Here is a 27,642-nt window from a genome sequence, read left to right as displayed (position 1 = left end):
CGGGGGAGTACGCCTGAGGCGTACGGGAGGCTGAGAGGCCTGGCCGCGACTGAGCGGGCTGTCATTGGAGGGACCGCGCCCGGATTGAAAGGGCGTCTGTCATTGGACAGGGCGGAGAAAGGCGGGCCGGGATTGGCAGGCTTGGGAGCCGTGAGGCGGCGGCCCATAGGAGCGCGGGGTGGAGCCCAGGCTGCACTTTGGTAGCGCAGATTCCATTTTGACAACATTGCATTCTTTTGGGATTGGGAATCCTGACCACATAAGAGATCTGAAAATTGGTATTTTTCAGTTTGATATTTTGAAATGGGGTCCTTTTGTTATTTTGGAACTTGATATTCTGGTATTTTGAAATGGAATAATTTTGGTGTTTTGGAACTTGGTATTTTAGTGTTTTGAAACTGTTATTTTGATATTTCTGAACTTGCTGTTCTGGTATTCTGAAATCGGGTTACTTTTGTATTTTGGAACTTGGGTTATGTTAAAATTCTGGTATTTTAATTTGTGTGATTTCGAAACGTGGTTTTCTTTGGTATTTTGGAATTTGGTTTTCTATTATTTTGAAACTAGGGCTCAAAACTAGGGTTTTGAACAAAAATACACCTAGGGTTGTATTGTGGAACCTAGTTTTTTGTAGGGGGAGTATTTGGTATTTTTGTACCTGAGCTTCTAGTATTTTTGTAACCTAAGGTGGGGGTTTTTTGGCAACCTGTGATTGGCAGGGGTTTGGGGCATCCTAGTTAAGTGTCCTGGCTTCATTTGCCTTCTTCCACCACAATTAAGCTGGCATGGGAACTGTTAAATCACAGACTATACAATGAGATGCTTCCTGAAACAGAAATAAATTTTAGCTGCCACAAGAAAACCAAGAAAAGACCATACAGGAAGTAATTCCATTTTAATAGTCTCCAACTCTCCAACATGTGAAAGGAAAAATTGAGTAAGTGCGGCAGTATAGAGGCATTACCAAAAGAAGCAGTGTTAGTCAGCTTCTCAACATTGCTTTTAAGTATTTTATGGGAAAAACATTTGGCCTAAAACTTCTTATGCATAAGTTGTTGGGGGTTATAGAAGATGGAACCTGACCCTTGGTAAATTGCATGAGAACCACAGCTTAAAGTTACTCAATGTCTTCTGGTCTCACAGGATGAGGCAGAGGTATAACTGATTTCTTCTCTGTATCTCTGGAAAGAGCTTTTCTCATATCTATAGTAACAGGAAAAAAATGTTATTATAGTAATGCAGTCCTTGTACAAAGCCATATTAAGTGAATTCTCCATTAAAATAAGATAATTTTTAATCAAGAAAATTTCCCAGAATCATAAGACTATCTCAAGTTTGAAAGGACCCATAAGGGTGCAACTCCCTGCTCTGCTCCACACAGTACTACTAAAATGATACCGTATGATTAGGAGCATTGTGCAGATATTCCTTGAACTCTGATGGGCTTGGTGTCATGACCCTTTCCCTGAAGAGATCATTGCAGTTACCAACCAAACTCTCGGTGAAGAGCCTTCTAACACCCACTCTGAACATTCCCTGACACAGCTTTGCTCCATCTCCTCATGTCCTGTCACTGGTCACCGGAGGGAGGAGATCAACACCCCTCTCTGAAGTCCTTGGAAGTTACAGACTGTGAAAAGTGCATGCATCAGCTTTCTCTTCTCCAAGTGGCACAAACTCATGGACATCAGCTGTTCCTCCTAAATCTTGCTCTTGAGACCTCTCATCATCTTGGTTGCTGTCCTCAGGACACACTGCTGTCCTTAATGTTGCTCAATGGCAATGATATCAACTGATATAAAACACTGCATGAAACTCAGCCAAATAGAAAGGAAATGACAAGCTAAAAGAGGCAAATATATGACTAAAGTCACATGCGGCAATGGTAGGTGTCTGTCTGAGCCCTTGTATTTCACAGCGCTCCTACGTATCAAATAAACAGTGCAAGAACAGAAATGATACACAGCCTCACCATGTAACCCTTTGGGAGGATAATTTTAAGAAGGATTTAGAAAGAGGAAGCACTTGGTAGTTCACTTTTGTTAACATAATTAAAATTAACATACTTCAATGTCCATGTTCCTTCCCTTTTAAATTGAAAATGTTACCCAATTCTTTGTCATTGCGGAATGCTGACAATTGTTAATTTATACATAGACATCTGAGAAAAACAAAGTTTCAAGTCCCTGTTCCGGGATGAAAGGAACAAAGCACTGACATTCCTTCTCATTTATTCTTGTTCTGTGTTTGATTTTGCCAGAGATGCTACAAAATGTGTAAATGGCAAGATTAAGTTTTGTAACTGATATAATCTTAATTAGGAAAAGTTACAAAAATACAAAAATCCCATTAATCAGCAACTATCTGAAATTGTTTCATATAATTGTTTCAAATTGTTTCATGGTTTTTTTATAGGTTTCATATAAAAAAATAGTAAGAGTCTTACAAACAATCCCAGCAACTTTCAACATGAGAATAGTTCTGTTCAATTTGAGACCAAACAAGAACTTACCATAAGCATCTTCATCTGGCTCCCCACTACTAGCTGAGTAGTACTCTAAGACTGTCCGGTACACACTGTAGCCTAGTTGCTTATACATATTTACAGCAACCTGATTTGATACTCTCACAAAGAGATCGACAAAAAATCCACCCTTTCTTTAGCAGGAGAGGAAAAGAAACAAACAAAGCCACATTAAGGAATAGTAAGTAAATGTATTTCTAAATAACAACCCATAAATTGTAATGAAACACAAACAAGTCCAATGTAGTATACTAATTAAACATCTTTCCCAATGTAATAACAGATACACTTGTTTACCATGGGAAAATTCAATCATAGACAAGGATTTAATTTTATTTTTATCACATGGCAATTTTTCACCAGTCAGTGGGTTCAGAAATTTGATCAGAAGGAACAAGACAAGTTAAATGCCCCCACAGGCCTAAATCCAATTTAAAAAGTATCCACATTTTAGACTGCTTGGATTAGGAGAAGTGGAATCAGTCACAAAATTCAGTTGCCTAACAGGAGATGACAGACCCTTAATTCCACACGGCAAGTTTTTCAAAACATCATACTACTTTCCAGTCTTACCAACCATAGTGGGGTTGCGCTACTATAATCAGTTAAGGACATTTCCCTGTGGGTTCATCTGACACTAAATTAAATTTTCTCAGGTACAAGTAACCAAGCACGGATGGCAAGTAAACTAAGATAATCTCTGCAGTACAAAATTTGTTCAGGATTGTGCCTGAGGGCATTGCACAAAGCCCGCAGTAACTGAACAAGTATATTGGAGGCCCTACAGGAAACAGTGCGGACTCTGTCAAGGAATGTTCTTTTATACACTATCTCTACTGGAGTTCAGGCTATGTCCTCCTCTCTCTGGCAAGTTAGCTCACAGAGAACCCCTGGGATTTTAAACTGCTAAGCAACTTTCGTAACTCTTTTTCTCCAACTAGAAGGAATTTAAGAAAATCAGAACACCACGTAAAGCAAAATTCTGCCACGTAAAACAGGGACATGTTTCTGTAGAAATACTACTTTTAAATGTTACTTTAAAAGATGAATTTAAAGATAGCCATACTACTCACTTTTCTGAAATTTCTTCCAGGAGCTCCATTAATTTAGCAGCCAAACCCAGCCGTCGAAATTCTGGTGCAACAGAGAGAGCAGTAACGTGTCCATGCCATTCTTCCCTAGCCACAGAGCCTTCGGCTTTGCCCATGACTGTGAACATACAGAGCATCAGCGCAGCAGCACCTTTGGAGTAATGCACTGCCTGCAGCCAGACAACGTCACAAGAGGAATAAGCCATGGATAAACACACGATACAATGATTGTGGTAAAGGCTAAAACAGGGATGTCTACCTTTTCACTCTAAAATTGTGATTTTAGCCACTAAAAATGTCATTTTACTCAACTATTACAGCAGTTTCTTGACTAGTGTAAAAAAACACCAAACAAGTTTGCAAATTCCTTCCTTGAGGCGACTTCTAAATGCAAATTTTAAGTAATTCTCACAAGTCTCACTGAACCAAAATTTAAAATCTGACTGAAATAAAGGAGGAACAGAGGACTGGAAACCCAAAACTACCATCCCAGCAACTATCTGAGACTTTTGGAGATTATGAGGGAATAGAGCTCGGGAAGCTTTGCCAGTCCGGCAATAGAAAGCTAAGGCCCTGCAAACACAATGTGTTTAAGGAGGGAAAAAAAAAAAAAAAGGAGGTGGGGATGGTGTTTTGGGGAGGCTTTTTTCTAGTTTCTCTCCTTTCAATCCAATGTTAGTTTATTAATGAAAATTCACACTTCCACCCTCTGCTTTTCACAGATGACACAGGCACTGCTAATAAGCAACAAGTGTGATGGATACAGAGAAATGTTCTATACAGCACACATACTTTCAGCTTAATATGTTAAATACTTTTAGTTCCTGGGTCCCTGCAAAAACCATTACTCTGCCCCACCCCGTCTCCTAGCAGTTCTCTTTGGCATGATTTCTGAAAAACACAAGTATTCCACAGCAAATTAGCAAATGACATCCAGGCCCAGAGCTTTCCCTTACAGGGCAATGCAAAAGGCAAGCCCCGCACTTTTACTGACGGTGGGTAGGGACTGTATCTTCCAGATTACAAAAATACCCATTCACCAAATACGGGTGGATGTTACGACAGCCAAGGCTCCTCGCTGCGCTAGGAACATCAAACTGGAAGCTATGGTAATGAGTCCTGCATAATACCCTAAGACATTTAAGAAACGAGAAGATGCAACGCAAGGTTCCTCTTCCATGTTGGTTATTTGGTCAACGCGAAGAGTAAGAAAAACTCCCGCGTTCTAATCCCCGAAAGAGGCAACGAAGGGAGACGTTACCGCCGGGACACCCGGCACTCACTGTAACCCATCAGCTCCCCGCCGGGAGCCTCGGCGACGATGAAATACTCGGGCCAGTGGGCGAGGTACTGCAAGTAGAAGGGAATCCCGTACTGGGCGCTTGGTTAAGGAGCAACTGCGACCGTCACGGCTGCGCCGCCCGCGCCCGACCCCGCGCCCCTGCCCCGGCGGGAAGGATACGGTCTCGGTCAGCGGGTCCAGATTGCTGTGGGGGAAGAGAGTGCGGCGCTCAGCACGGGCCCGGGCCCGCCCGGCCGGCGGGGCGCCGCGAGGACCCCGCGGGGTGGGGAAGAGCGCAGGGGCTCGGGGGCATGAAGAGGGGACAGCCCGGCGCTCACATGTTGTTGAATCGGAAGAGGTCGTCGCAGGTGAAGGCGCGGAGCGTTGTCATGATGATGGCGATCACGACGCAGACGCCGAGCATGACGGTGAAGACGCTGCCCCGGAAACGCTCGCGCGCCCAAGGGCCCCTTTCGCCACGGAAAGGCGGCAGATGGGGCGCCCCCGCCCCCTGCGCAGCCCTGCCCCGCCCCGCAGAACCGCCCCGGCCCGGCCCGCGCCTGAGACCTGCCGCCGCGGGCCGTGCTGAGAAGGGGCACGGCTGCGTATTTCTATATTTAGAAATATCAAACAATAATATCTATATTCATATTATTAAAAATAAAAGCCCTGCCTCACACCAAATAAAAAGAAAAAAAGACCTTTCTTTTAAATTATATTAACATATTTTATAGTAATATTTTTCGTATCTATTTTCCCATTTATAATTTCAATTGCCCTATAATGTTATTGATATTCTAGATTACATCTCTTCACATTACTTACATATATTTATATTTAGGTTTACATTTATAGTTTAATTATAGTTACATATCTTTATATATTTATAATATATTTCTATATTTAGATTTACATTTCTATAATACTTGCCTTGTTTAAAATAAAGCCCCTGTCTCTAACCAAATAAAAACCAAAGACACCCCTTCAGTTAAACCGTATTTAAAAGTTCAAAAATAATTTTATTTTTCATCATTATATTCACATGTACATTTCTATTTTTTACTATATTTATAGATTATCTAGTATAGAGAATGCCTTGAAGAACAGATCTGTCTTTATACTATATATTTATATTACTTATATTTATTTTGTATTAAATATTTATAGGTATCAGTAGATATATATTTGTATAGTTGGATTTATAGTTTTATATTATTTATATTTCTACTATTTATAAAAGAACCCAGCCTATAACCTAAAAAAAACAAAAAAAAAACCCCAATTTCTTTTAAACTATAGTGAATATTTTTATATTTACAATCTCTACTTATATACATTTGTGTATATATATTAGGCTCTATTTTCTATATATGATAGTATGTCACAATAACATACATTATATGATCATTTTATATATTTATCTGTTTGCCATGTTTATGTTTACAGTTATAGTTTTAGATTTCCTTTCAAATTTATTTTTATTTCTATTTTGACCTGTCTAGTAAACCATATCAATTCACTCACCTGACCCGTCAGAACCACAGAAATCCCGACGCGCCTCGGTCAGCGCCGGCGCGCAGGGCACGCTCGTCCCATCGCAGCACATCCAAACAAAACCTATTTCTGCTACTAACAAAGAACAAAGGCCCCACTACATTTCACCCCATTAAAAACTCACAGAAACCCAACTGGAAATAAATTTTAAAACCCCTCTATAACTAGCCCAAACCCCCCCATCCATTCCAATCCTAAACTTCCTCCCAAACCAGTATCTCAGAAACCCAAAAAACCTCAAAATCACATTGAAAATGAAATAACTGCTAATAAAAACAAAAACCCATGAAAAAATAAATCAAACCGACTCACTGAACTCAAAACTGTGCAACTGACCCTAAACATTACTACAAAAAGCCCCCAAAGCTCCACCTTTATGCTAACTCACAAATAAGAACAAATAATCTATAAAAATTACCTTAAAAATTAAAAAAAACTAATTAAAAGCATACAAATAAAAAAATCTAAACTATTAAAATACTAAGAATACCACTACCCAAATTTTAAAAAATGTTGCCTATAAAAACCCACCATAAAAATGCCCCTGTCCCCAAAGATAAAAACTAAACAAAACCCATCACACCAGAAATAAATCGGAACTTGGGAACGCTAAAACCGTAACACTCAAGAAGTACACCATATCCCTTCTGGTACACCAGCTACAAACAGCATAAAACAATACAATCAATTACTAAAAACCACCTTTAAACCACTACCTTTTTAAGAAAACTTTCAACAATTTAAAAACGGCTTTTAACAAAAGCCATCTAATAAATCAACACCCAAAACTCCAGCAGCCGAGCTAGCCCTACCAAATCTCTGTTTATACATCCAATAAACAAAACCAAAATCCCAACAATATCCCAAGTCTATTAAAGAAACCTACTGAAATTAATCCTAACTCAAATACAAACCAACCCATCCATAAAGTTAGCCTCACTCAAAAAGAAAACAATGACAGAGAGTTAATAATACCAAGAAATAAAGCAACACACCATACACCACCAACGAATATAATATTCAAGAAAAAAAAACACTTTTTTTTTTTTTTTTTTTTTTTTTTTAAACTAACTTCTTTTATTAGCTAGAACAAAGGATTTTGCCAGGACTGTAACAACAACTTCTTCACCTCCTTCCTCTTCTTCTGAAACGTCCCATCTCATTCCCAAATTCCTTACAACTTTTGAGCTTCAATCCAAGCAAAAAGCAAAACTCGTGCACGTGTGCGTCGGATGCTCCTGCCAGGTTCTCCATTGCACCCCACATCTTCTTACACGTTCAGTCTTCGTGCTGACCTGCCGGGATGAGTTTCAGAGAAGGATTGGCACATGTGAAGAGAGGATTTCCCTCCCTCCCTCCCTCCCTCCCCCCCCAAAGCCGGTTTCCTTAGCGCATTTCAATAAATTCCAAGCCTGCAATGATGCACACTCGTCTCAAGGCTCACAGCAAGCACGCAGGAGCTCAGGCTTACTTGCTTCCATGGCTCTGTGCCTGAGATAGCTGAGGAAATTTCCGATGACCCTCTGTTGCAATAAACTGGAATGCAAACTCGGCTCCATCTCAGAGCCTCAGTGGGAGGCAGGAGCACATCTGGCTGACCCACAAAAATCCTTTCTTGGGCGGCGGCACCGCGCTGGAAAGGGGAAACACGTGCTAGTGAACAGCAGCTCAGAAACCATTCTTGTCCAATGTTACCTGCTCTACTTGGCAGCTCACTAACACCAGTCTAATTTTATCACTGCAGGGAGAATTCTGTAGGAAAGTGTCTGATGAGCAGCGACAAGGGCTTCACTCCCTGCTACGCAGCCTGCAACACCCTTGAGAGAGCAGAGCAGCAAAATCACCAAACTCTTCTTCTCTTCTTGCCATGGGGCAGGGTAGAAGATCACTGTGGGAGGCACATAAAAAGAGGGGAAATGCTCTATAAATGCACAGACATTTGATTTCAGAAGCCCAGAGATAAGGATTTTCTCTAGGAAGCCAGACGTGACATGATATTTCTAAGATTTTCTTCTTCATTGAAGGAAATGTATGTGTATATATACACACTTACAAATGATTGCATGAGGTTTTTTTTTTTTTTCTTTTGAAGCTCCAAGAATGATTTCCCATCTTGAGTCACTCAGGAAGAAATGGCCCCTGTGACTCAGGACAGAAGGGCTGCCTGCTCTTTTGATCATGACAGCTTTTGGGTGTACCCGGGAAGCAGGAGCAACAGCCAGAGCTGAGGCTCAGCAGAGGCTGACCCCGGCCAGCCCCTTCCTCACTTCCCTGTGTCACAACCCTTCCAGGCAGAAGGACGCAAAGCAGGTTACGATTTCTCTCCTAGATATGTTTTTCAAAAATAATACTTCCAGGGGTGATCACAATGGGGGCACAGAAAAACACAAAGAATGAAAACTACCGTGTTTGGTGTTTTATCAAACGGTGCGTCTTCCCTACCATGTCCGGAAGCTGGATCGATGCACCAAACTTTTCACTGCACCCTTGTCCTTGCTTCTGCGCCATCTTCACCAGCTGCTCTTGGGAAGTGCTTGTATTGCCTTGGAAAGGTGATCACCCTGCACGAAACTGGAGGCTGAGCTTTCGGCCTCTGGAGGAGGGAGCTGCGCCGTGGATCCCGTCCCGATGGCGCTGCAGACGCCAACACCCGCGGGAGGACTGGGGGGACTCCGAGCTCCACCTCTCTCTGCCCAGGCCCTGGGGAAGATGGGGGAGCTATTCTCCAGAAGCATCGCCCCTGCAATCATCACCTCCATCAACATTCTGAGAGCGCTTTTGGTTTTAATAAAGAGCAACCCTGATTTGCCATTTGCAGATCACAATGGGAATGAACCTGGAAGACAAAACACAAGATCAATTCACAGCTGGACATTCAAATCTTTTTCTCCAAAACCCAATCAACGTGCAGCTTCTCCCATAAGCTGAAGTACGGACCAAAGTCATAGAATCGTTCAGGTCAGAAAGGACCTTCAGGCAGCGAAGATGAGCATTTAGGTGTGGCATGAAGCTTGGGGAGCACTGAAGAAGCTGTAAAAGTCAACTGATATTCTTTGGAAATGAAAAACAAAATGAAGTAATTAACTAACAAGGAATCCTCTGCGGAAATGACACAAGGGACGGCCTGCAGGGGAGATGCCCGAAAGCCAAAGCTGCGCTTCAGTGGCATCTAAGGTGGGAATTTTGCAGAGTGCCTGTACACAAGTTTGTTTTCACTGGGATCAGTGAGCAGTGGCCACCGCAGAGCAGGAGGTGCTGTGGCTCAGAAGACCTGGCTGTGAAAAGTACAGGTTATTGTCCCCAAGCACATGCCAGCGGTCTGGAAAAGGGTGATGCGGCTTGACACTGCTGGTGTGCTTGCTAAAGGGGGGGAGCGGCTCAGTCCTCGTCACTCACCTGATGCTCCCAGTCGTGGTGCAGTCGAACGGCACCACTTGGCCCTGCTTCACCTCCCTGGCTATTTTCTGTGCAGGGAACTGCAATGCCATTGCAACTTTTCTGTCCTCGCATCATTCTTCTAGAAAAAAAAAACAATACGTTGAAGGGGAAACTGCCTTGTCACCGTCCCAAAATCCTTTATCGCTTGTGGTAACCCACGGCACACTCCCTGCCCGTGTTATCTTCACCTTAACTCTGTTTACAAGTGCCGTGAATAAACCCAAATCCAATTGAGAAAGCTCCTCTTTGCTCACATTTCAATTCAAGCCTGGAACTATCACCTTGCAAAGAACTTTCCTCTACCGGTGCTAGATGCAAAAGAAAAAAAGCCAACCTAGGAATGCCTGCCACACCAGAGTACACAAAGCTGCTGCTGCTGCTTCCAATGGCTTAGGCTGAGGGCTTCTCTGTTCTTCTTTTGCCCTTCTAATGGGAAGGACTGGCTTTGACTGTCTTTGAACTAGCTACAGATACGAAAGATTTAGTAAACAAGTATTCTTTATCCCATTTCTCTTAAGAGTGTGTCCTGACAGATGTCTTCTTCCTCCGGAGGTTTAGACCCCTGTTTGATCTTTTTTTCTTTTCCCCCCGCTTTTTTCCCCCCCCTTTATTCCCTGAAGCATTTCACACCATGATGGGCAAAGGCCCAGCAGTAATTAGACTGAACACTGGACACGGAGACAAAAGAAATGGCTGGAAGTTACTCTTGTTCTCCAGGCTGGCACTGCCAGCTCCTGAGGGCTCAGTCAGGACAGTCAACATTTCTGAGAGTACCTGTACACAGGCGTGTGCAGACCTTGGGTCCTGCTGCGGCTCGCAGCTGCAGGCTCAGACACGCACGCCGAGCTCCTGGATCCTCCACGACAGAGCCGCCCCTCCCTGCTGATCCCGTGCTGTGCCTGCGGAGCAGGGAGGGAAGGAGAGGCACGCAGGGTAGCACAGTGGCAGTGCACAAGCTGCCAGGCCTCACCCATCGGACCTGCACCGAAGAGGAAATCTTACTTTTCAAAACTCTCCATCGTGCCATACAAAACACTGAATCCTTCCCAATCTGGAAGGGACAGCCTGGCATGATGCCCCTCAGGTCACATCTTACATAAAGGGTTCTTCTTCTCCTGCACAATGCTCTATATTCTACTTTTACTTTTTATCTTTCTATAGATATAAAAATACCTACAGAAACTATCGATATTCACGAAGCGACCTTCAATCGTAACAGCCAGGCCTCCGCATGACTGCGCTTAACTCCTGCTTAGCTCAGGGCATCTCCCTGTTCCTCAGGCTCCAGAAACCACTGAAACTCCCCTGTTTTCCCCGGGGGGCTGCCTGCTGGCAGCTGCCCTCCTCTCTCCAACGCGGTCACCTGCCAGGCTGTAATATTGACATTGTTGTGACTATTGAGTCATTGGAGACTCATCCACGCTTAAATAAAATAAACCCCCTACTTTTAAGTACTAAATTCCCTACCAAAGCAAGCGTTTTACTGACGCGTACACGGGCATACCGGGCAGCTTATTTTCATTCGGAAAAATAAAATAAGCTTCTCCAGTACAAAACCCCCCTCCAGCAACAGAGGATGCACCGTGAGTACCTCGGCGAAGAGAGGCCACCACGCCAGTGCCCGTCAGCGGCCCCCCAAAACCCGCCCGCCCGCGGCGCTGCCGAGCCCACAGCCCGCCAGCCCCGCACCGGAACCACCGCGGAAAGCCCCGACGGGCCGGCGCCGCCACGGGGGCGCCGTGGGGGCAGCGCAGCGAACGGACCGCGAGCCTCGACTGCGCCCCCCTTCCTGCCGCCATCTTGGGAAGGTCACCCGGCTCCCGGCCGACCCTCTCCCGAGTCCCGGGACGGCGGCGGCTGCGGGTCCCCGGCAGAGAGAGGCGTCCGTGCCATTGCCTGTCGGCGCCCGCCCGCCACCCGCCCGCCAGCGGCGCCACTGACCCAGGGCCCGTGTGCCCGGCGCTGCATACCTCACGGAAAATCCCGCCAGGCCGGCGGGCAGGCAGTCTGGTATACAGACCGCGGTGCTCCTTTTTCCCGCCCTTTTGGCCGCCATCTTGGGAAGGTCAAGCGCGTCCCGGCCGAGCCGCCCCCCAGGGCGCGATGGCGCGCGGGCCTCGGCACGGACGCGTCCCGGCCGCTGCCCGTCCGGGGGGCGGGACCGCGCTCGGCTGCGGGCGGGGAAGGCGGGCAAAAAGCCGGCTGCCATCCCCCAAAAAATCCTCTGAAATAAACGCCGAAAACCTGCCTCTTACCCAACAGGAACGAAACAAGCGCCCTTTCTTTAAAACCATATTTAAATCTATTTTAGATTTAAATTTTTCATGTTTACATTCACATGCATCTTTATACCGGACATTGATGCGTTAGGTAATTTGTATAATATATTACATCTACTCCTATGGTTTGTATTTATTTATGTTTTGCGTTTTTATACATATCTGTCTATATTGATTGTATATTTCTTTATTTAGATTTTTATTTTGAATAATACTTCTATTATTCAAAATAAAAACCCTGTCTCTAACAAAATAAATACAACCCCCCCCTTATTTTAAACGACATTGAAATATTTTTATTTCTACTTCCTATAATTATATTCACATATTATTCTTTCGTTTCTTTTGATGCATTATAATAGTGATTGCATATAAGATATATAAAATCCTAAGAAAGTATTTAAATTATTATTTCTATTATGTATCATATCTACTGCTACAACTGATTTTTTCTTATATTTTTAAATTTTATATATATCTGTATGTATTTATGATATATTTCTATCCTTAGATTTCCACCTTTATATTATTTGTATCTAAAATTTTTACAATCAAAACTCTGCCTATTGACAAAAAAAAACCCGCTTTACTATTTAACAATATTTTTATATTTATAATTTTCATATTTATATTTATAATTTGTTATATAGTATACGATAACATATTGATGTACTCTACTTATATATATCCAATACATATTTCCTATAATATATTATCATAAGATATATACAGTATTACTTGTATTATGTATTGCATCGATTTTTATTATTCTGTATTTATAATTATCTTATATTGTTATATATGTCTGCATATATTTGTCATCCATTTCTATATTTATATTTTGATTGGGGCTTTGTTTCTATTTATAATCTAGATCTTTAGATATCTATAAACATATGTAATACTCTGTATTAAAAATTATAATAGCTTATTGTAATATATAATGATTCATGTTACATGTTTCACTTTTATATATTCGGTCTATATTTAAATTTTAAGGGGTTTTATTCCCATTTTTATACATCTATTTGTTTTGTTTAATTATCATTATAGTTATAATTTTACATTTAAAATCCAATTCCTAAATAATAGGACAAAACAAACAGCATCAAATTCCCACCAATATCCTCCAAAAGCATCCAGATACCTCCAGCAGCCAACCGATGGCCAGCAAAAAACCACACAACGCTCTTTGCCGTAACAATTCTCATCACATCAGAAAAATGCAACGAATATAAAAGAAAACCCAATAGAAACGCACACAGCAAATCACAAAAACTACGAAGAAGAATTCAAACCACCTTACTAAACTCCAAACAGTGCCAATGACCCTGAACTTTACAAAAAAAAAAAAAAAAAAAAAAAAAATTCTACCTCTACACTAAGTCAAAGAATAACCAATACTCTGTAAAAATAACTTTAAAAACCGAACTAATTAACGAAACAGAAAAAAAAATCTCAACCACTACAAAATAAGAAAATAACTACCCAAATAAAAAAACTACTTAAAAAGACCCACCCTATAAATACCCATGTTCCAAAAAAAAAACCCCTGATAAACAACACCCAAATATATCAAAGGCCAAAAAAAAAAAAAAAAAAAAAAAAAGCACCACCAAAAAAACCCAACCAAAAACCCAACCGAAAACTTAAATTTAAATAAACTTAAATTTACAACAACAACAAAAAATTCCTAACTGAATAAACCCATAGTGCCTCAATCTATCAAAATAAAATGCCGCCTAGAAACGAACACAAAGCCTAAAGAGAAACGGAACCATAAACAATATCTCCCAAATGATCCGTCACAATAAAACATACGCTACAATCGAACAAACCAAATAAATGAAAGCCCTGTAAGACGATAAACACAAATGCAATTATAAATATCTTTAAAACCCCGCTGCTATTAACTACCTGACGCTACCTCAAGCCCACCAGAACAAACGCTACACACTCACGCTACTAAAAGCCACCACAACAGAATTAAACGCCTAACCTCTACTTCACGCTACGACCCATAAAAACCATCGCACACCTTTAGAAAACATCGCACACCCCGGCAGAAAAAAAAAAAAAAAAAAAAAAAAAAAAAAAAAAAAAAAAAAAATCCGACAACAAAACTCCATTCAAAACAAACCTTTATCGTCACCACCTGAACCGAGATCCACAGCATTCAGGAAAAACACCCTATCCCTCAGCATCCAGCGACTGCAAACAGAACGAACCGATGCAATCGATTCCCAAAACCCGCCTCGAAACCACGACGTCCAAGAACTTTCAGCAATCGAAGCCCGCGCTGCCGGCACGGACGGAGCGCGGCTGCCGGCAGGACAGCGGCTCCTCCGGCGCGCAGGGGCGGCGCCGCCCCGGAGCCCCCCGCCCGCTCCCCCGGCCCGGCGGGGCCGGCACCGGGCCCAGGGGGCCCCGGCGGCGCCCGAGCCCCGCGCCCGGAGCGGGCAGAGCGGCCGGCACCGGCCGGGCCAGCGCAGGGCCCGGGCCGCCTCTCCCGCCCGCCGGCCCGGCACAGCCCCGCTCGGCTCCGGCACGGCTCGCACCGGCGCTGCCGCGGCAGCCCCGCCGCGCCAAATTCCCCGTCCGCCTCAGCGAGCGCCCGGGCGGTGCCGGGAGGGCTCCCGAGCGGGAACGTTCGGGGCCGGGCCACGGGCAGAAGAAGCGCCCTCGAATGCAGCGGCACGGCCCGATCGCAAGCCTGCGAACGCTGCGAGAGCTGGAGGTGCCCGCAATTGTACCCCGAAACTGACGCCGCGGGCGGGGCTCACCTCGCTTCAACAAGGGCGAATAAATGTGTGCTCCCCTTCAGTTTCATCCCCTGTAATAACAGAAAATAAGGGGTTCTCCTCAAATGAAAGCCTTCAACTGATGGCAAAGATGGTTGTCCCTCCTTCTCAATTCGAACCCTTGAGAAGGAAGGACAACAGGGCTGCCCCCTCAATTTAAACCTTAGGATGATGAAAATGGGGTGGCTACCTTCAAATCAAACTCACAATACGACCACGATATTTTTCCAATTCCCCTTAAAACAGAACGCAGGGATTCCCTGTCGCCCCTGTGATACCCCTAACAGCCGGGAAAAGGCAGGTTTTCCTTCAATCAACACCCTTAAATCCACAAGTGAAGGCAGATCCCCCCCGGTTCAAACATGGACAATGAAAGAAAAGTAGCTGCTTCCCTCTCCTTAATTTCTTTTGTCCTCATAAGCTCCTTTTTTTTTTTTTTTTTTTGTTCCTGGGGAACCGGGGAGGGACTGGCAAGATGAAATTGAGAATGGAAAGGACAAAAGTCCCCGCTCCGAGTCCACACGGGCTCACCTGTTCGGCTGCCGCTTCCCGGCACAAAGCTGTGTCTCTCGGCACCTCCTTTAAGCAACGCTCCACGTATCCAAGCGCGCATCCTGGTGTTCCCCCAGAGCCCGGGAGAAGCTCTCACCGTCCTTCCATGAGACAGCCCCGGGAACCCCCCATGAACCCCGCTACTCAGCAGCAGCACCATGCAAAAGGGAGCTGAGGCAAACCCTCCCCCTAAAACAGACCCCGGCAGGAGCCGGCCCCTCCTCATCCTCACACTCACACCTGGGGCTGCTCCGAGCCCTCATCATCGCCACACTCACACCTGGCGCTGGTGCCACTCTCCAACAGCGCCTCTCGGTGACCAGCGCAGAGCCCGCTTCTCACAGACCCAGAGCAAACAGAAATCTGCTACGGGTGTTGGCTTTTCTCAGTCCCTCTGGTTCCACAACTAAAACGCGTTCTTGCGCTGATGGCATTGAGAGAAAGCTTTCCAGGGGAGAGAACTGTCATTCAGGTAGCACACTTTGATACACCTTCAGAAAAAGCAGAATCAGCGCCAACTCCTAAGACCCCTGCTGAGGAACCCAGCCCTCCTTGGGACACCCAATGCACCTCGAAAAAGGAGGGGAAAAGTTCTTGTGCTGAACTCGGCGCGGTTCGTCTAAACTCGGTCCTATTCGGTTCTTCGGCTCCACTCGGCTATTTCCGTCTACACTCAGCTATTTTCGGTTCTTCGGCTCCACTCGGCTATTTTCGTCCACACTCGGCCATTTTCGGTTCTTCGGCTAACTTCGGCTATCGTCGGCTAACCTCGGGGGGCTGCAGTACCGCGCTCTGCCCACCAGGCGGCAAAAAAGAAAAAAAAAGTCAACAAAGAACAACCCAAGCCTTTCTTTTAAACAATATTTAAATATATTTTATTTTCAAGTTTTTCATGTTTATACCCAAATTTCGATTTATAATGTATATTGATGCATAATGTTGATTTCTATATTTATAATTTTCTATTGATATATAAATTTATACTCTACATTTAATCGATTCCTATTACTTAGATTTATTAATATATTTTACATATTGATTATATATTTCTGGTTAAGATTTTATAATTCTGTAACAATCATATGATTTCAAATAAAACCCCTGCCTCTACCCAAATAAAAGCCAAAAAGAACCCCTTTCTTTTAAACTTTATTTAATTTTTTTTAAATGACATTTTTCATATTTATACTCCCATTTACAGTTTAAATGTATTTTCATGTATAGTGTCATTTGTGTTCTATATTACATCTCTTCCTATTATATTTATTTCTATTTTATATTTCTCTATCTATATATTTATATCCTGATTATATATTTCTATATTTAGAAATAGACAAAAATAATATCTATATTCATATTATTTAAAACAAAACCCCTGCCTCTAACCCAATAAAAACGAAAAAAAAACCAAAAACCCACCAACCCTTTGTTGTAAAAAATATTTAAATTTTTTTTTTTTAGATTTATATTCATTTCTATTTAAAATGTATATTGATGTATAACGTTTATTTGTACATTTATGTTTATCGTTTTCTATCTGTATATAAATTTATATTCTAAATTACATACATTCCTATTATTTATATATTTTTATACATGTTTTTATATTGATTATATATGTCTGGTTAAGTTTTTTACTTCTGTAACACTTCTATTATTTAAGAAAATAAACCTGCCTCGAACCAAATAAAAGCCGAGAAGAACCACTTTTTTTTTAACTGCATTTAATTTTTGTTTTACTTATGGTTTTTATATTTAGACTCACATTTACATTTCAAATGTATAATAATGTATATATTAATTATTTGTGCTCTCTATTACATCTCTTCCTATTATTTCTATTGATTTATACTTTATATCTACATTTATATCCTGATTATATAGTTCTATATTTAGAAATATAAACCAATAATATCTATATTCATATTATTTAAAATAAAAGCCCTGCCTCTAACCAAATAAAAACGAAAAGAACCCTTTCTTTTAACCTATATTTACATATCTTTATATTTACATTTTTCATATTTATATACACATTTATACTAATTAATTATTTTGCCGCCTAATATTATTTATATTCTAAATTACACCTCTTCAACTTACTTACATATATTCATATTTAAATTTAAATTTATAGTTTAGTTACAGGTGTATATCTTGATACATTTATTTTGTCTTTCTATATTTAGATATAGAAAATATTTCTAAAATATTTACATTATTTAAAATAAAACCCTTGCCTGTAACCAAATGAAAACCAGAAACACCCCTTTATTTACAACGTATTTAAAGATTTAAAAAGAATTTTGTTATGCATAATTATATTTATATGTACATTTATAATTTTTATTCGTTATATTTATAGATGTGATATATAGTCTAGAGAAAACCTTTTGATCTATCAGATATATTATTTTTATAATAGGTATTTCTATAAGTTTAATTTATTTATATTAGATATTTACAGGTATCGGTATATATAGTATATATTTGTATAGTCGGATTTATATTTTTATATTATTTATATTTATATTATTTTTCAAAAACTCCAGCCTATAACCTAATAAAAACCAAAAAAGCCCCAATTTATTTTAAACGACATTCAAATATTTTTCTGTTTACGATCCCTATTTCTATCTCTTTGTACAGATCTCTATCCCTCTACCGCCCTTTTTGCGGTCGCTTCCAACGCCTGGGGATGGGCAGGGCGCTGGCTCGGGGGGGCTGCAGTACCGCTCTCTGTCCACAAGGCGGCAGACTTACCGGGAGGGGCGCTCTTCGATTTTCCCGCCCTTTATGCCGCCACCTTGAGAAGGTCAAGTGAGTCCGCGACATCCGCGACACTCCACTCCCAACATGGCGGCCAAACGAGGACCCCCCCCCCCCCCCCCCCCCCCACCGTGAGGCGTTTACGCAGATGCCTGTAAGAAACCCGCCGAAAAGCGCCCGCCCACCGCGCCGCTGAGCCGACAGCCCGCGTTTGGGACACATGAAACGCCACAGAAAATCCTGCCGGGGCCGCCCTGGCGTCGGGGTGCTATGCAGGCAGTTCCAATAGACAGACCGCGGGTCTTTTCAACTTTCCCGCCCTTTGGGCCGCCACCTTGAGAAGGTCAAGCGGCTCCGCGACACCCGCCGCACGCCACTCCCAACATGGCGGCAGCGGGGACGCCTGCCCGTGCCGGGCTGCAGTACCGCGCTCTGCCCACAAGGCGGCAGCACCGCCGCGCGCCCCAGCCGGGGGCAGCCGCGCGCCTTGGGGCTGCGGGCAGGGAAGGCGGCGAGAGAGAACAGGGGCGGCCCCCGCCGAAAACTCCTCTGAAAGAAATGCCAAAAAATAAGCCGGAAGAAATTAAACCCTGCCTCTCACCCAATAAGAAACAGAAAGAAAAACACAAACCAAAAAAACCCCCAAAACCAGCCCAAACCCAAACATTCCTTTAAAACAGTATCTATTTCACTTTTTATATTTTTTCATATTTATATTCACATTTATATCTATCATGTACATTGGTGTATAATGTAATTTAACAATTTATACTTACAAATTTCTATTTAGATAGAAATTGAATTTCTATATTTCGTCTGTTCCCATTACTTAGGTTTATTTCTATGGTTTTATACATATTTTTATATACTGATTAGATATTTCGGGTTAAGATTTTTACTTCTGTAACACTTACATTATTTCTAATTAAACCCCTGCCTTTACCCAAACAAAAGCCAAAAAGAACCCCATTCCTTCAAAATTTATTTCATTATTTTTTATTTTATTTTTCATATTTATACTCATATATATCTTAATGTATGGTGTCATTTGTGTTCTATATTACACCTCTTCCTATTATTTATATATATTTCTAGCTTATATTTCTATATCTGTATTTTCATATCTTCTTTCTATATTTCTATATTTAGAAATATAAAACAATAATATCTATATTTATATTATTTAAAACAAAAACCCTGCCTCACACCAAATAAAAAGAAAAAAAGACCTTTCTTTTAAATTATATTAACATATTTTATAGTAATATATTTCGTATTTATTTATCCATTTATATTTATAATTTCAATTGCCCTATAATGTTATTGATATTCTAGATTACATCTCTTCACATTACTTACACATATTTATATTTAGGTTTACATTTAGAGTTTAATTATAGTTATATATCTTTATATATTTATAATATATTTCTATATTTTGATTTACATTTCTATAATACTTGCCTTGTTTAAAATAAAGCCCCTGTCTCTAACCAAATAAAAACCAAAGACACCCCTTCAGTTAAACCGTATTTAAAAGTTTAAAAATAATTTTATTTTTCATCATTATATTCACATGTACATTTCTATTTTTTACTATATTTATAGATTATCTAGTATAGAGAATGCCTTGAAGAACAGATCTGTCTTTATACTATATATTTATATTACTTATATTTAGTTATATTAAATATTTATAGGTATCGGTAGATATATTATATATTTGTATAGTTGGATTTATAGTTTTATATTATTTATATTTCTACTATTTATAAAAGAACCCAGCCTATAACCTAATAAAAACAAAAAAAAAAAATCCCCAATTTCTTTTAAACTATAGGGAATATTTTTATATTTACAATCTCTACTTATATACATTTGTGTATATATATTAGGCTCTATTTTCCATATATTATAGTATGTCACAATAACATACATTATATGATAGTTTTATATATTTATCTGTTTTCCATGTTTATGTTTACAGTTATAGTTTTAGATTTCCTTTCAAATTTATTTTTATTTCTATTTTGACCTGTCTAGTAAACCATATCAACTCACTCACCTGACACGTCAGAACCACAGAAATCCCGACGCGCCTCGGTCAGCGCCGGCGCGCAGGGCACGCTCGTCCCATCGCAGCACATCCAAACAAAACCTATTTCTGCTACTAACAAAGAACAAAGGCCCCACTACATTTCACCCCATTAAAAACTCACAGAAACCCAACTAGAAATAAATTTTAAAACCCCTCTATAACTAGCCCAAACCCCCCCATCCATTCCAATCCTAAACTTCCTCCCAAACCAGTATCTCAGAAACCCAAAAAACCTCAAAATCACATTGAAAATGAAATAACTGCTAATAAAAACAAAAACCCATGAAAAAATAAATCAAACCGACTCACTGAACTCAAAACTGTGCAACTGACCCTAAACATTACTACAAAAAGCCCCCAAAGCTCCACCTTTATGCTAACTCACAAATAATCTATAAAAATTACCTTAAAAATTAAAAAAAACTAATTAAAAGCATACAAATAAAAAAATCTAAACTATTAAAATACTAAAAATACCACTACCCAAATTTTAAAAAATGTTGCCTATAAAAACCCACCATAAAAATGCCCCTGTCCCCAAAGATAAAAACTAAACAAAACCCATCACACCAGAAATAAATCGGAACTTGGGAACGCTAAAACCGTAACACTCAAGAAGTACACCATATCCCTTCTGGTACACCAGCTACAAACAGCATAAAACAATACAATCAATTACTAAAAACCACCTTTAAACCACTACCTTTTTAAGAAAACTTTCAACAATTTAAAAACAGCTTTTAACAAAAGCCATCTAATAAATCAACACCCAAAACTCCAGCAGCCGAGCTAGCCCTACCAAATCTCTCTGTTTATACATCCAATAAACAAAACCAAAATCCCAACAATATCCCAAGTCTATTAAAGAAACCTACTGAAATTAATCCTAACTCAAATACAAACCAACCCATCCATAAAGTTAGCCTCACTCAAAAAGAAAACAATGACAGAGAGTTAATAATACCAAGAAATAAAGCAACACACCATACACCACCAACGAATATAATATTCAAGAAAAAAAAACACTTTTTTTTTTTTTTTTTTTTTTTTAAACTAACTTCTTTTATTAGCTAGAACAAAGGATTTTGCCAGGACTGTAACAACAACTTCTTCGCCTCCTTCCTCTTCTTCTGAAACGTCCCATCTCATTCCCAAATTCCTTACAACTTTTGAGCTTCAATCCAAGCAAAAAGCAAAACTCGTGCACGTGTGCGTCGGATGCTCCTGCCAGGTTCTCCATTGCACCCCACATCTTCTTACACGTTCAGTCTTCGTGCTGTCCTGCCGGGGTGAGTTTCAGAGAAGGATTGGCACATGTGAAGAGAGGATTTCCCTCCCTCCCTCCCTCCCTCCCTCCCCCCCCAAAGCCGGTTTCCTTAGCGCATTTCAATAAATTCCAAGCCTGCAATGATGCACACTCGTCTCAAGGCTCACAGCAAGCACGCAGGAGCTCAGGCTTACTTGCTTCCATGGCTCTGTGCCTGAGATAGCTGAGGAAATTTCCGATGACCCTCTGTTGCAATAAACTGGAATGCAAACTCGGCTCCATCTCAGAGCCTCAGTGGGAGGCAGGAGCACATCTGGCTGACCCACAAAAATCCTTTCTTGGGCGGCGGCACCGCGCTGGAAAGGGGAAACACGTGCTAGTGAACAGCAGCTCAGAAACCATTCTTGTCCAATGTTACCTGCTCTACTTGGCAGCTCACTAACACCAGTCTAATTTTATCACTGCAGGGAGAATTCTGTAGGAAAGTGTCTGATGAGCAGCGACAAGGGCTTCACTCCCTGCTACGCAGCCTGCAACACCCTTGAGAGAGCAGAGCAGCAAAATCACCAAACTCTTCTTCTCTTCTTGCCATGGGGCAGGGTAGAAGATCACTGTGGGAGGCACATAAAAAGAGGGGAAATGCTCTATAAATGCACAGACATTTGATTTCAGAAGCCCAGAGATAAGGATTTTCTCTAGGAAGCCAGACGTGACATGATATTTCTAAGATTTTCTTCTTCATTGAAGGAAATGTATGTGTATATATACACACTTACAAATGACTGCATGAGGTTTTTTTTTTTTTTCTTTTGAAGCTCCAAGAATGATTTCCCATCTTGAGTCACTCAGGAAGAAATGGCCCCTGTGACTCAGGACAGAAGGGCTGCCTGCTCTTTTGATCATGACAGCTTTTGGGTGTACCCGGGAAGCAGGAGCAGCAGCCAGAGCTGAGGCTCAGCAGAGGCTGACCCCGGCCAGCCCCTTCCTCACTTCCCTGTGTCACAACCCTTCCAGGCAGAAGGACGCAAAGCAGGTTACGATTTCTCTCCTAGATATGTTTTTCAAAAATAATACTTCCAGGGGTGATCACAATGGGGGCACAGAAAAACACAAAGAATGAAAACTACCGTGTTTGGTGTTTTATCAAACGGTGCGTCTTCCCTACCATGTCCGGAAGCTGGATCGATGCACCAAACTTTTCACTGCACCCTTGTCCTTGCTTCTGCGCCATCTTCACCAGCTGCTCTTGGGAAGTGCTTGTATTGCCTTGGAAAGGTGATCACCCTGCACGAAACTGGAGGCTGAGCTTTCGGCCTCTGGAGGAGGGAGCTGCGCCGTGGATCCCGTCCCGATGGCGCTGCAGACGCCGACACCCGCGGGAGGACTGGGGGGACTCCGAGCTCCACCTCTCTCTGCCCAGGCCCTGGGGAAGATGGGGGAGCTATTCTCCAGAAGCATCGCCCCTGCAATCATCACCTCCATCAACATTCTGAGAGCGCTTTTGGTTTTAATAAAGAGCAACCCTGATTTGCCATTTGCAGATCACAATGGGAATGAACCTGGAAGACAAAACACAAGATCAATTCACAGCTGGACATTCAAATCTTTTTCTCCAAAACCCAATCAACGTGCAGCTTCTCCCATAAGCTGAAGTACGGACCAAAGTCATAGAATCGTTCAGGTCAGAAAGGACCTTCAGGCAGCGAAGATGAGCATTTAGGTGTGGCATGAAGCTTGGGGAGCACTGAAGAAGCTGTAAAAGTCAACTGATATTCTTTGGAAATGAAAAACAAAATGAAGTAATTAACTAACAAGGAATCCTCTGCGGAAATGACACAAGGGACGGCCTGCAGGGGAGATGCCCGAAAGCCAAAGCTGCGCTTCAGTGGCATCTAAGGTGGGAATTTTGCAGAGTGCCTGTACACAAGTTTGTTTTCACTGGGATCAGTGAGCAGTGGCCACCGCAGAGCAGGAGGTGCTGTGGCTCAGAAGACCTGGCTGTGAAAAGTACAGGTTATTGTCCCCAAGCACATGCCAGCGGTCTGGAAAAGGGTGATGCGGCTTGACACTGCTGGTGTGCTTGCTAAAGGGGGGGAGCGGCTCAGTCCTCGTCACTCACCTGATGCTCCCAGTCGGGGCGCAGTCGAACGGCACCACTTGGCCGCGCTTCACCTCCCTGGCTATTTTCTGTGCAGGGAACTGCAATGCCATTGCAACTTTTCTGTCCTCGCATCATTCTTCTAGAAAAAAAAAACAATACGTTGAAGGGGAAACTGCCTTGTCACCGTCCCAAAATCCTTTATCGCTTGTGGTAACCCACGGCACACTCCCTGCCCGTGTTATCTTCACCTTAACTCTGTTTACAAGTGCCGTGAATAAACCCAAATCCAATTGAGAAAGCTCCTCTTTGCTCACATTTCAATTCAAGCCTGGAACTATCACCTTGCAAAGAACTTTCCTCTACCGGTGCTAGATGCAAAAGAAAAAAAGCCAACCTAGGAATGCCTGCCACACCAGAGTACACAAAGCTGCTGCTGCTGCTTCCAATGGCTTAGGCTGAGGGCTTCTCTGTTCTTCTTTTGCCCTTCTAATGGGAAGGACTGGCTTTGACTGTCTTTGAACTAGCTACAGATACAAAAGATTTAGTAAACAAGTATTCTTTATCCCATTTCTCTTAAGAGTGTGTCCTGACAGATGTCTTCTTCCTCCGGAGGTTTAGACCCCTGTTTGATCTTTTTTTCTTTTCCCTCCGCTTTTTTCCCCCCCTTTATTCCCTGAAGCATTTCACACCATGATGGGCAAAGGCCCAGCAGTAATTAGACTGAACACTGGACACGGAGACAAAAGAAATGGCTGGAAGTTACTCTTGTTCTCCAGGCTGGCACTGCCAGCTCCTGAGGGCTCAGTCAGGACAGTCAACATTTCTGAGAGTACCTGTACACAGGCGTGTGCAGACCTTGGGTCCTGCTGCGGCTCGCAGCTGCAGGCTCAGACACGCACGCCGAGCTCCTGGATCCTCCACGACAGAGCCGCCCCTCCCTGCTGATCCCGTGCTGTGCCTGCGGAGCAGGGAGGGAAGGAGAGGCACGCAGGTTAGCACAGTGGCAGTGCACAAGCTGCCAGGCCTCACCCATCGGACCTGCACCAAAGAGGAAATCTTACTTTTCAAAACTCTCCATCGTGCCATACAAAACACTGAATCCTTCCCAATCTGGAAGGGACAGCCTGGCATGATGCCCCTCAGGTCACATCTTACATAAAGGGTTCTTCTTCTCCTGCACAATGCTCTATATTCTACTTTTACTTTTTATCTTTCTATAGATATAAAAATACCTACAGAAACTATCGATATTCACGAAGCGACCTTCAATCGTAACAGCCAGGCCTCCGCATGACTGCGCTTAACTCCTGCTTAGCTCAGGGCATCTCCCTGTTCCTCAGGCTCCAGAAACCACTGAAACTCCCCTGTTTTCCCCGGGGGGCTGCCTGCTGGCAGCTGCCCTCCTCTCTCCAACGCGGTCACCTGCCAGGCTGTAATATTGACATTGTTGTGACTATTGAGTCATTGGAGACTCATCCACGCTTAAATAAAATAAACCCCCTACTTTTAAGTACTAAATTCCCTACCAAAGCAAGCGTTTTACTGACGCGTACACGGGCATACCGGGCAGCTTATTTTCATTCGGAAAAATAAAATAAGCTTCTCCAGTACAAAACCCCCCTCCAGCAACAGAGGATGCACCGTGAGTACCTCGGCGAAGAGAGGCCACCACGCCAGTGCCCGTCAGCGGCCCCCCAAAACCCGCCCGCCCGCGGCGCTGCCGAGCCCACAGCCCGCCAGCCCCGCACCGGAACCACCGCGGAAAGCCCCGACGGGCCGGCGCCGCCACGGGGGCGCCGTGGGGGCAGCGCAGCGAACGGACCGCGAGCCTCGACTGCGCCCCCCTTCCTGCCGCCATCTTGGGAAGGTCACCCGGCTCCCGGCCGACCCTCTCCCGAGTCCCGGGACGGCGGCGGCTGCGGGTCCCCGGCAGAGAGAGGCGTCCGTGCCATTGCCTGTCGGCGCCCGCCCGCCACCCGCCCGCCAGCGGCGCCACTGACCCACGGCCCGTGTGCCCGGCGCTGCATACCTCACGGAAAATCCCGCCGGGCCGGCGGGCAGGCAGTCTGGTACGCAGACCGCGGTGCTCCTTTTTCCCGCCCTTTTGGCCGCCATCTTGGGAAGGTCAAGCGCGTCCCGGCCGAGCCGCCCCCCAGGGCGCGATGGCGCGCGGGCCTCGGCACGGACGCGTCCCGGCCGCTGCCCGTCCGGGGGGCGGGACCGCGCTCGGCTGCGGGCGGGGAAGGCGGGCAAAAAGCCGGCTGCCATCCCCCAAAAAATCCTCTGAAATAAACGCCGAAAACCTGCCTCTTACCCAACAGGAACGAAACAAGCGCCCTTTCTTTAAAACCATATTTAAATCTATTTTAGATTTAAATTTTTCATGTTTACATTCACATGCATCTTTATACCGGACATTGATGCGTTAGGTAATTTGTATAATATATTACATCTACTCCTATGGTTTGTATTTATTTATGTTTTGCGTTTTTATACATATCTGTCTATATTGATTGTATATTTCTTTATTTAGATTTTTATTTTGAATAATACTTCTATTATTCAAAATAAAAACCCTGTCTCTAACAAAATAAATACAACCCCCCCCTTATTTTAAACGACATTGAAATATTTTTATTTCTACTTCCTATAATTATATTCACATATTATTCTTTCGTTTCTTTTGATGCATTATAATAGTGATTGCATATAAGATATATAAAATCCTAAGAAAGTATTTAAATTATTATTTCTATTATGTATCATATCTACTGCTACAACTGATTTTTTCTTATATTTTTAAATTTTATATATATCTGTATGTATTTATGATATATTTCTATCCTTAGATTTCCACCTTTATATTATTTGTATCTAAAATTTTTACAATCAAAACTCTGCCTATTGACAAAAAAAAACCCGCTTTACTATTTAACAATATTTTTATATTTATAATTTTCATATTTATATTTATAATTTGTTATATAGTATACGATAACATATTGATGTACTCTACTTATATATATCCAATACATATTTCCTATAATATATTATCATAAGATATATACAGTATTACTTGTATTATGTATTGCATCGATTTTTATTATTCTGTATTTATAATTATCTTATATTGTTATATATGTCTGCATATATTTGTCATCCATTTCTATATTTATATTTTGATTGGGGCTTTGTTTCTATTTATAATCTAGATCTTTAGATATCTATAAACATATGTAATACTCTGTATTAAAAATTATAATAGCTTATTGTAATATATAATGATTCATGTTACATGTTTCACTTTTATATATTCGGTCTATATTTAAATTTTAAGGGGTTTTATTCCCATTTTTATACATCTATTTGTTTTGTTTAATTATCATTATAGTTATAATTTTACATTTAAAATCCAATTCCTAAATAATAGGACAAAACAAACAGCATCAAATTCCCACCAATATCCTCCAAAAGCATCCAGATACCTCCACCAGCCAACCGACGGCCAGCAAAAAACCACACAACGCTCTTTGCCGTAACAATTCTCATCACATCAGAAAAATGCAACGAATATAAAAGAAAACCCAATAGAAACGCACACAGCAAATCACAAAAACTACGAAGAAGAATTCATACCACCTTACTGAACTCCAAACAGTGCCAATGACCCTGAACTTTACAAAAAAAAAAAAAAAAAAAAAAAAAATTCTACCTCTACACTAAGTCAAAGAATAACCAATACTCTGTAAAAATAACTTTAAAAACCGAACTAATTAACGAAACAGAAAAAAAAATCTCAACCACTACAAAATAAGAAAATAACTACCCAAATAAAAAAACTACTTAAAAAGACCCACCCTATAAATACCCATGTTCCAAAAAAAAA

General features: G+C 42.1%; 1 protein-coding gene and 1 long non-coding RNA gene across 3 annotated transcripts; both read right to left on the bottom strand.

Moving 5' to 3' along the window:
- Positions 1 to 876: 876 nt before the first annotated feature.
- Positions 877 to 5,393, bottom strand: LOC132331984 (N-alpha-acetyltransferase 20). Its single transcript, XM_059855974.1, has 6 exons — positions 5,236 to 5,393; positions 5,078 to 5,102; positions 4,899 to 4,989; positions 3,598 to 3,733; positions 2,513 to 2,658; positions 877 to 1,203 (listed from the first exon to the last, which is right to left on the bottom strand). The coding sequence occupies exons 1-6, from the start codon at positions 5,319 to 5,321 to the stop codon at positions 1,118 to 1,120; spliced, it is 570 nt and encodes a 189-aa protein (XP_059711957.1). The 5' UTR covers positions 5,322 to 5,393; the 3' UTR covers positions 877 to 1,117.
- A 2,232-nt stretch (positions 5,394 to 7,625) lies between these two features.
- Positions 7,626 to 11,710, bottom strand: LOC132331983 (uncharacterized). 2 transcript variants are annotated; one of them, XR_009487724.1, is made up of 3 exons: positions 10,664 to 11,710; positions 9,848 to 9,968; positions 7,626 to 9,726 (listed from the first exon to the last, which is right to left on the bottom strand). It is a non-coding gene; the product is annotated as an uncharacterized LOC132331983 (long non-coding RNA). The 2 variants fall into 2 exon arrangements; XR_009487723.1 differs by having other exon boundaries at positions 7,626 to 9,287; positions 10,664 to 10,936.
- Between the last annotated feature and the right edge of the window lie 15,932 nt (positions 11,711 to 27,642).

This window comes from Haemorhous mexicanus, chromosome 10, assembly GCF_027477595.1.
Source record: "Haemorhous mexicanus isolate bHaeMex1 chromosome 10, bHaeMex1.pri, whole genome shotgun sequence".
Taxonomy (NCBI): domain Eukaryota; kingdom Metazoa; phylum Chordata; class Aves; order Passeriformes; family Fringillidae; genus Haemorhous; species Haemorhous mexicanus.
The sequence above is the reverse complement of the archived record's forward strand: the minus strand, read 5'-3'. Positions and strand labels throughout refer to the sequence as shown.

Coding starts and splice junctions, on each gene's coding strand:
- LOC132331984 (XM_059855974.1), bottom strand. CDS start 5,321: ATGCTCGGCGTCTGCGTCGTGATCGCCATCATCATGACAACGCTCCGC. Junction 2,659..3,597: donor CTGGAAGAAATTTCAGAAAA/GTGAGTAGTATG, acceptor CTCCTGCTAAAG/AAAGGGTGGATTTTTTGTCG. Junction 1,204..2,512: donor GCCAGATGAAGATGCTTATG/GTAAGTTCTTGT, acceptor CTGTTACTATAG/ATATGAGAAAAGCTCTTTCC.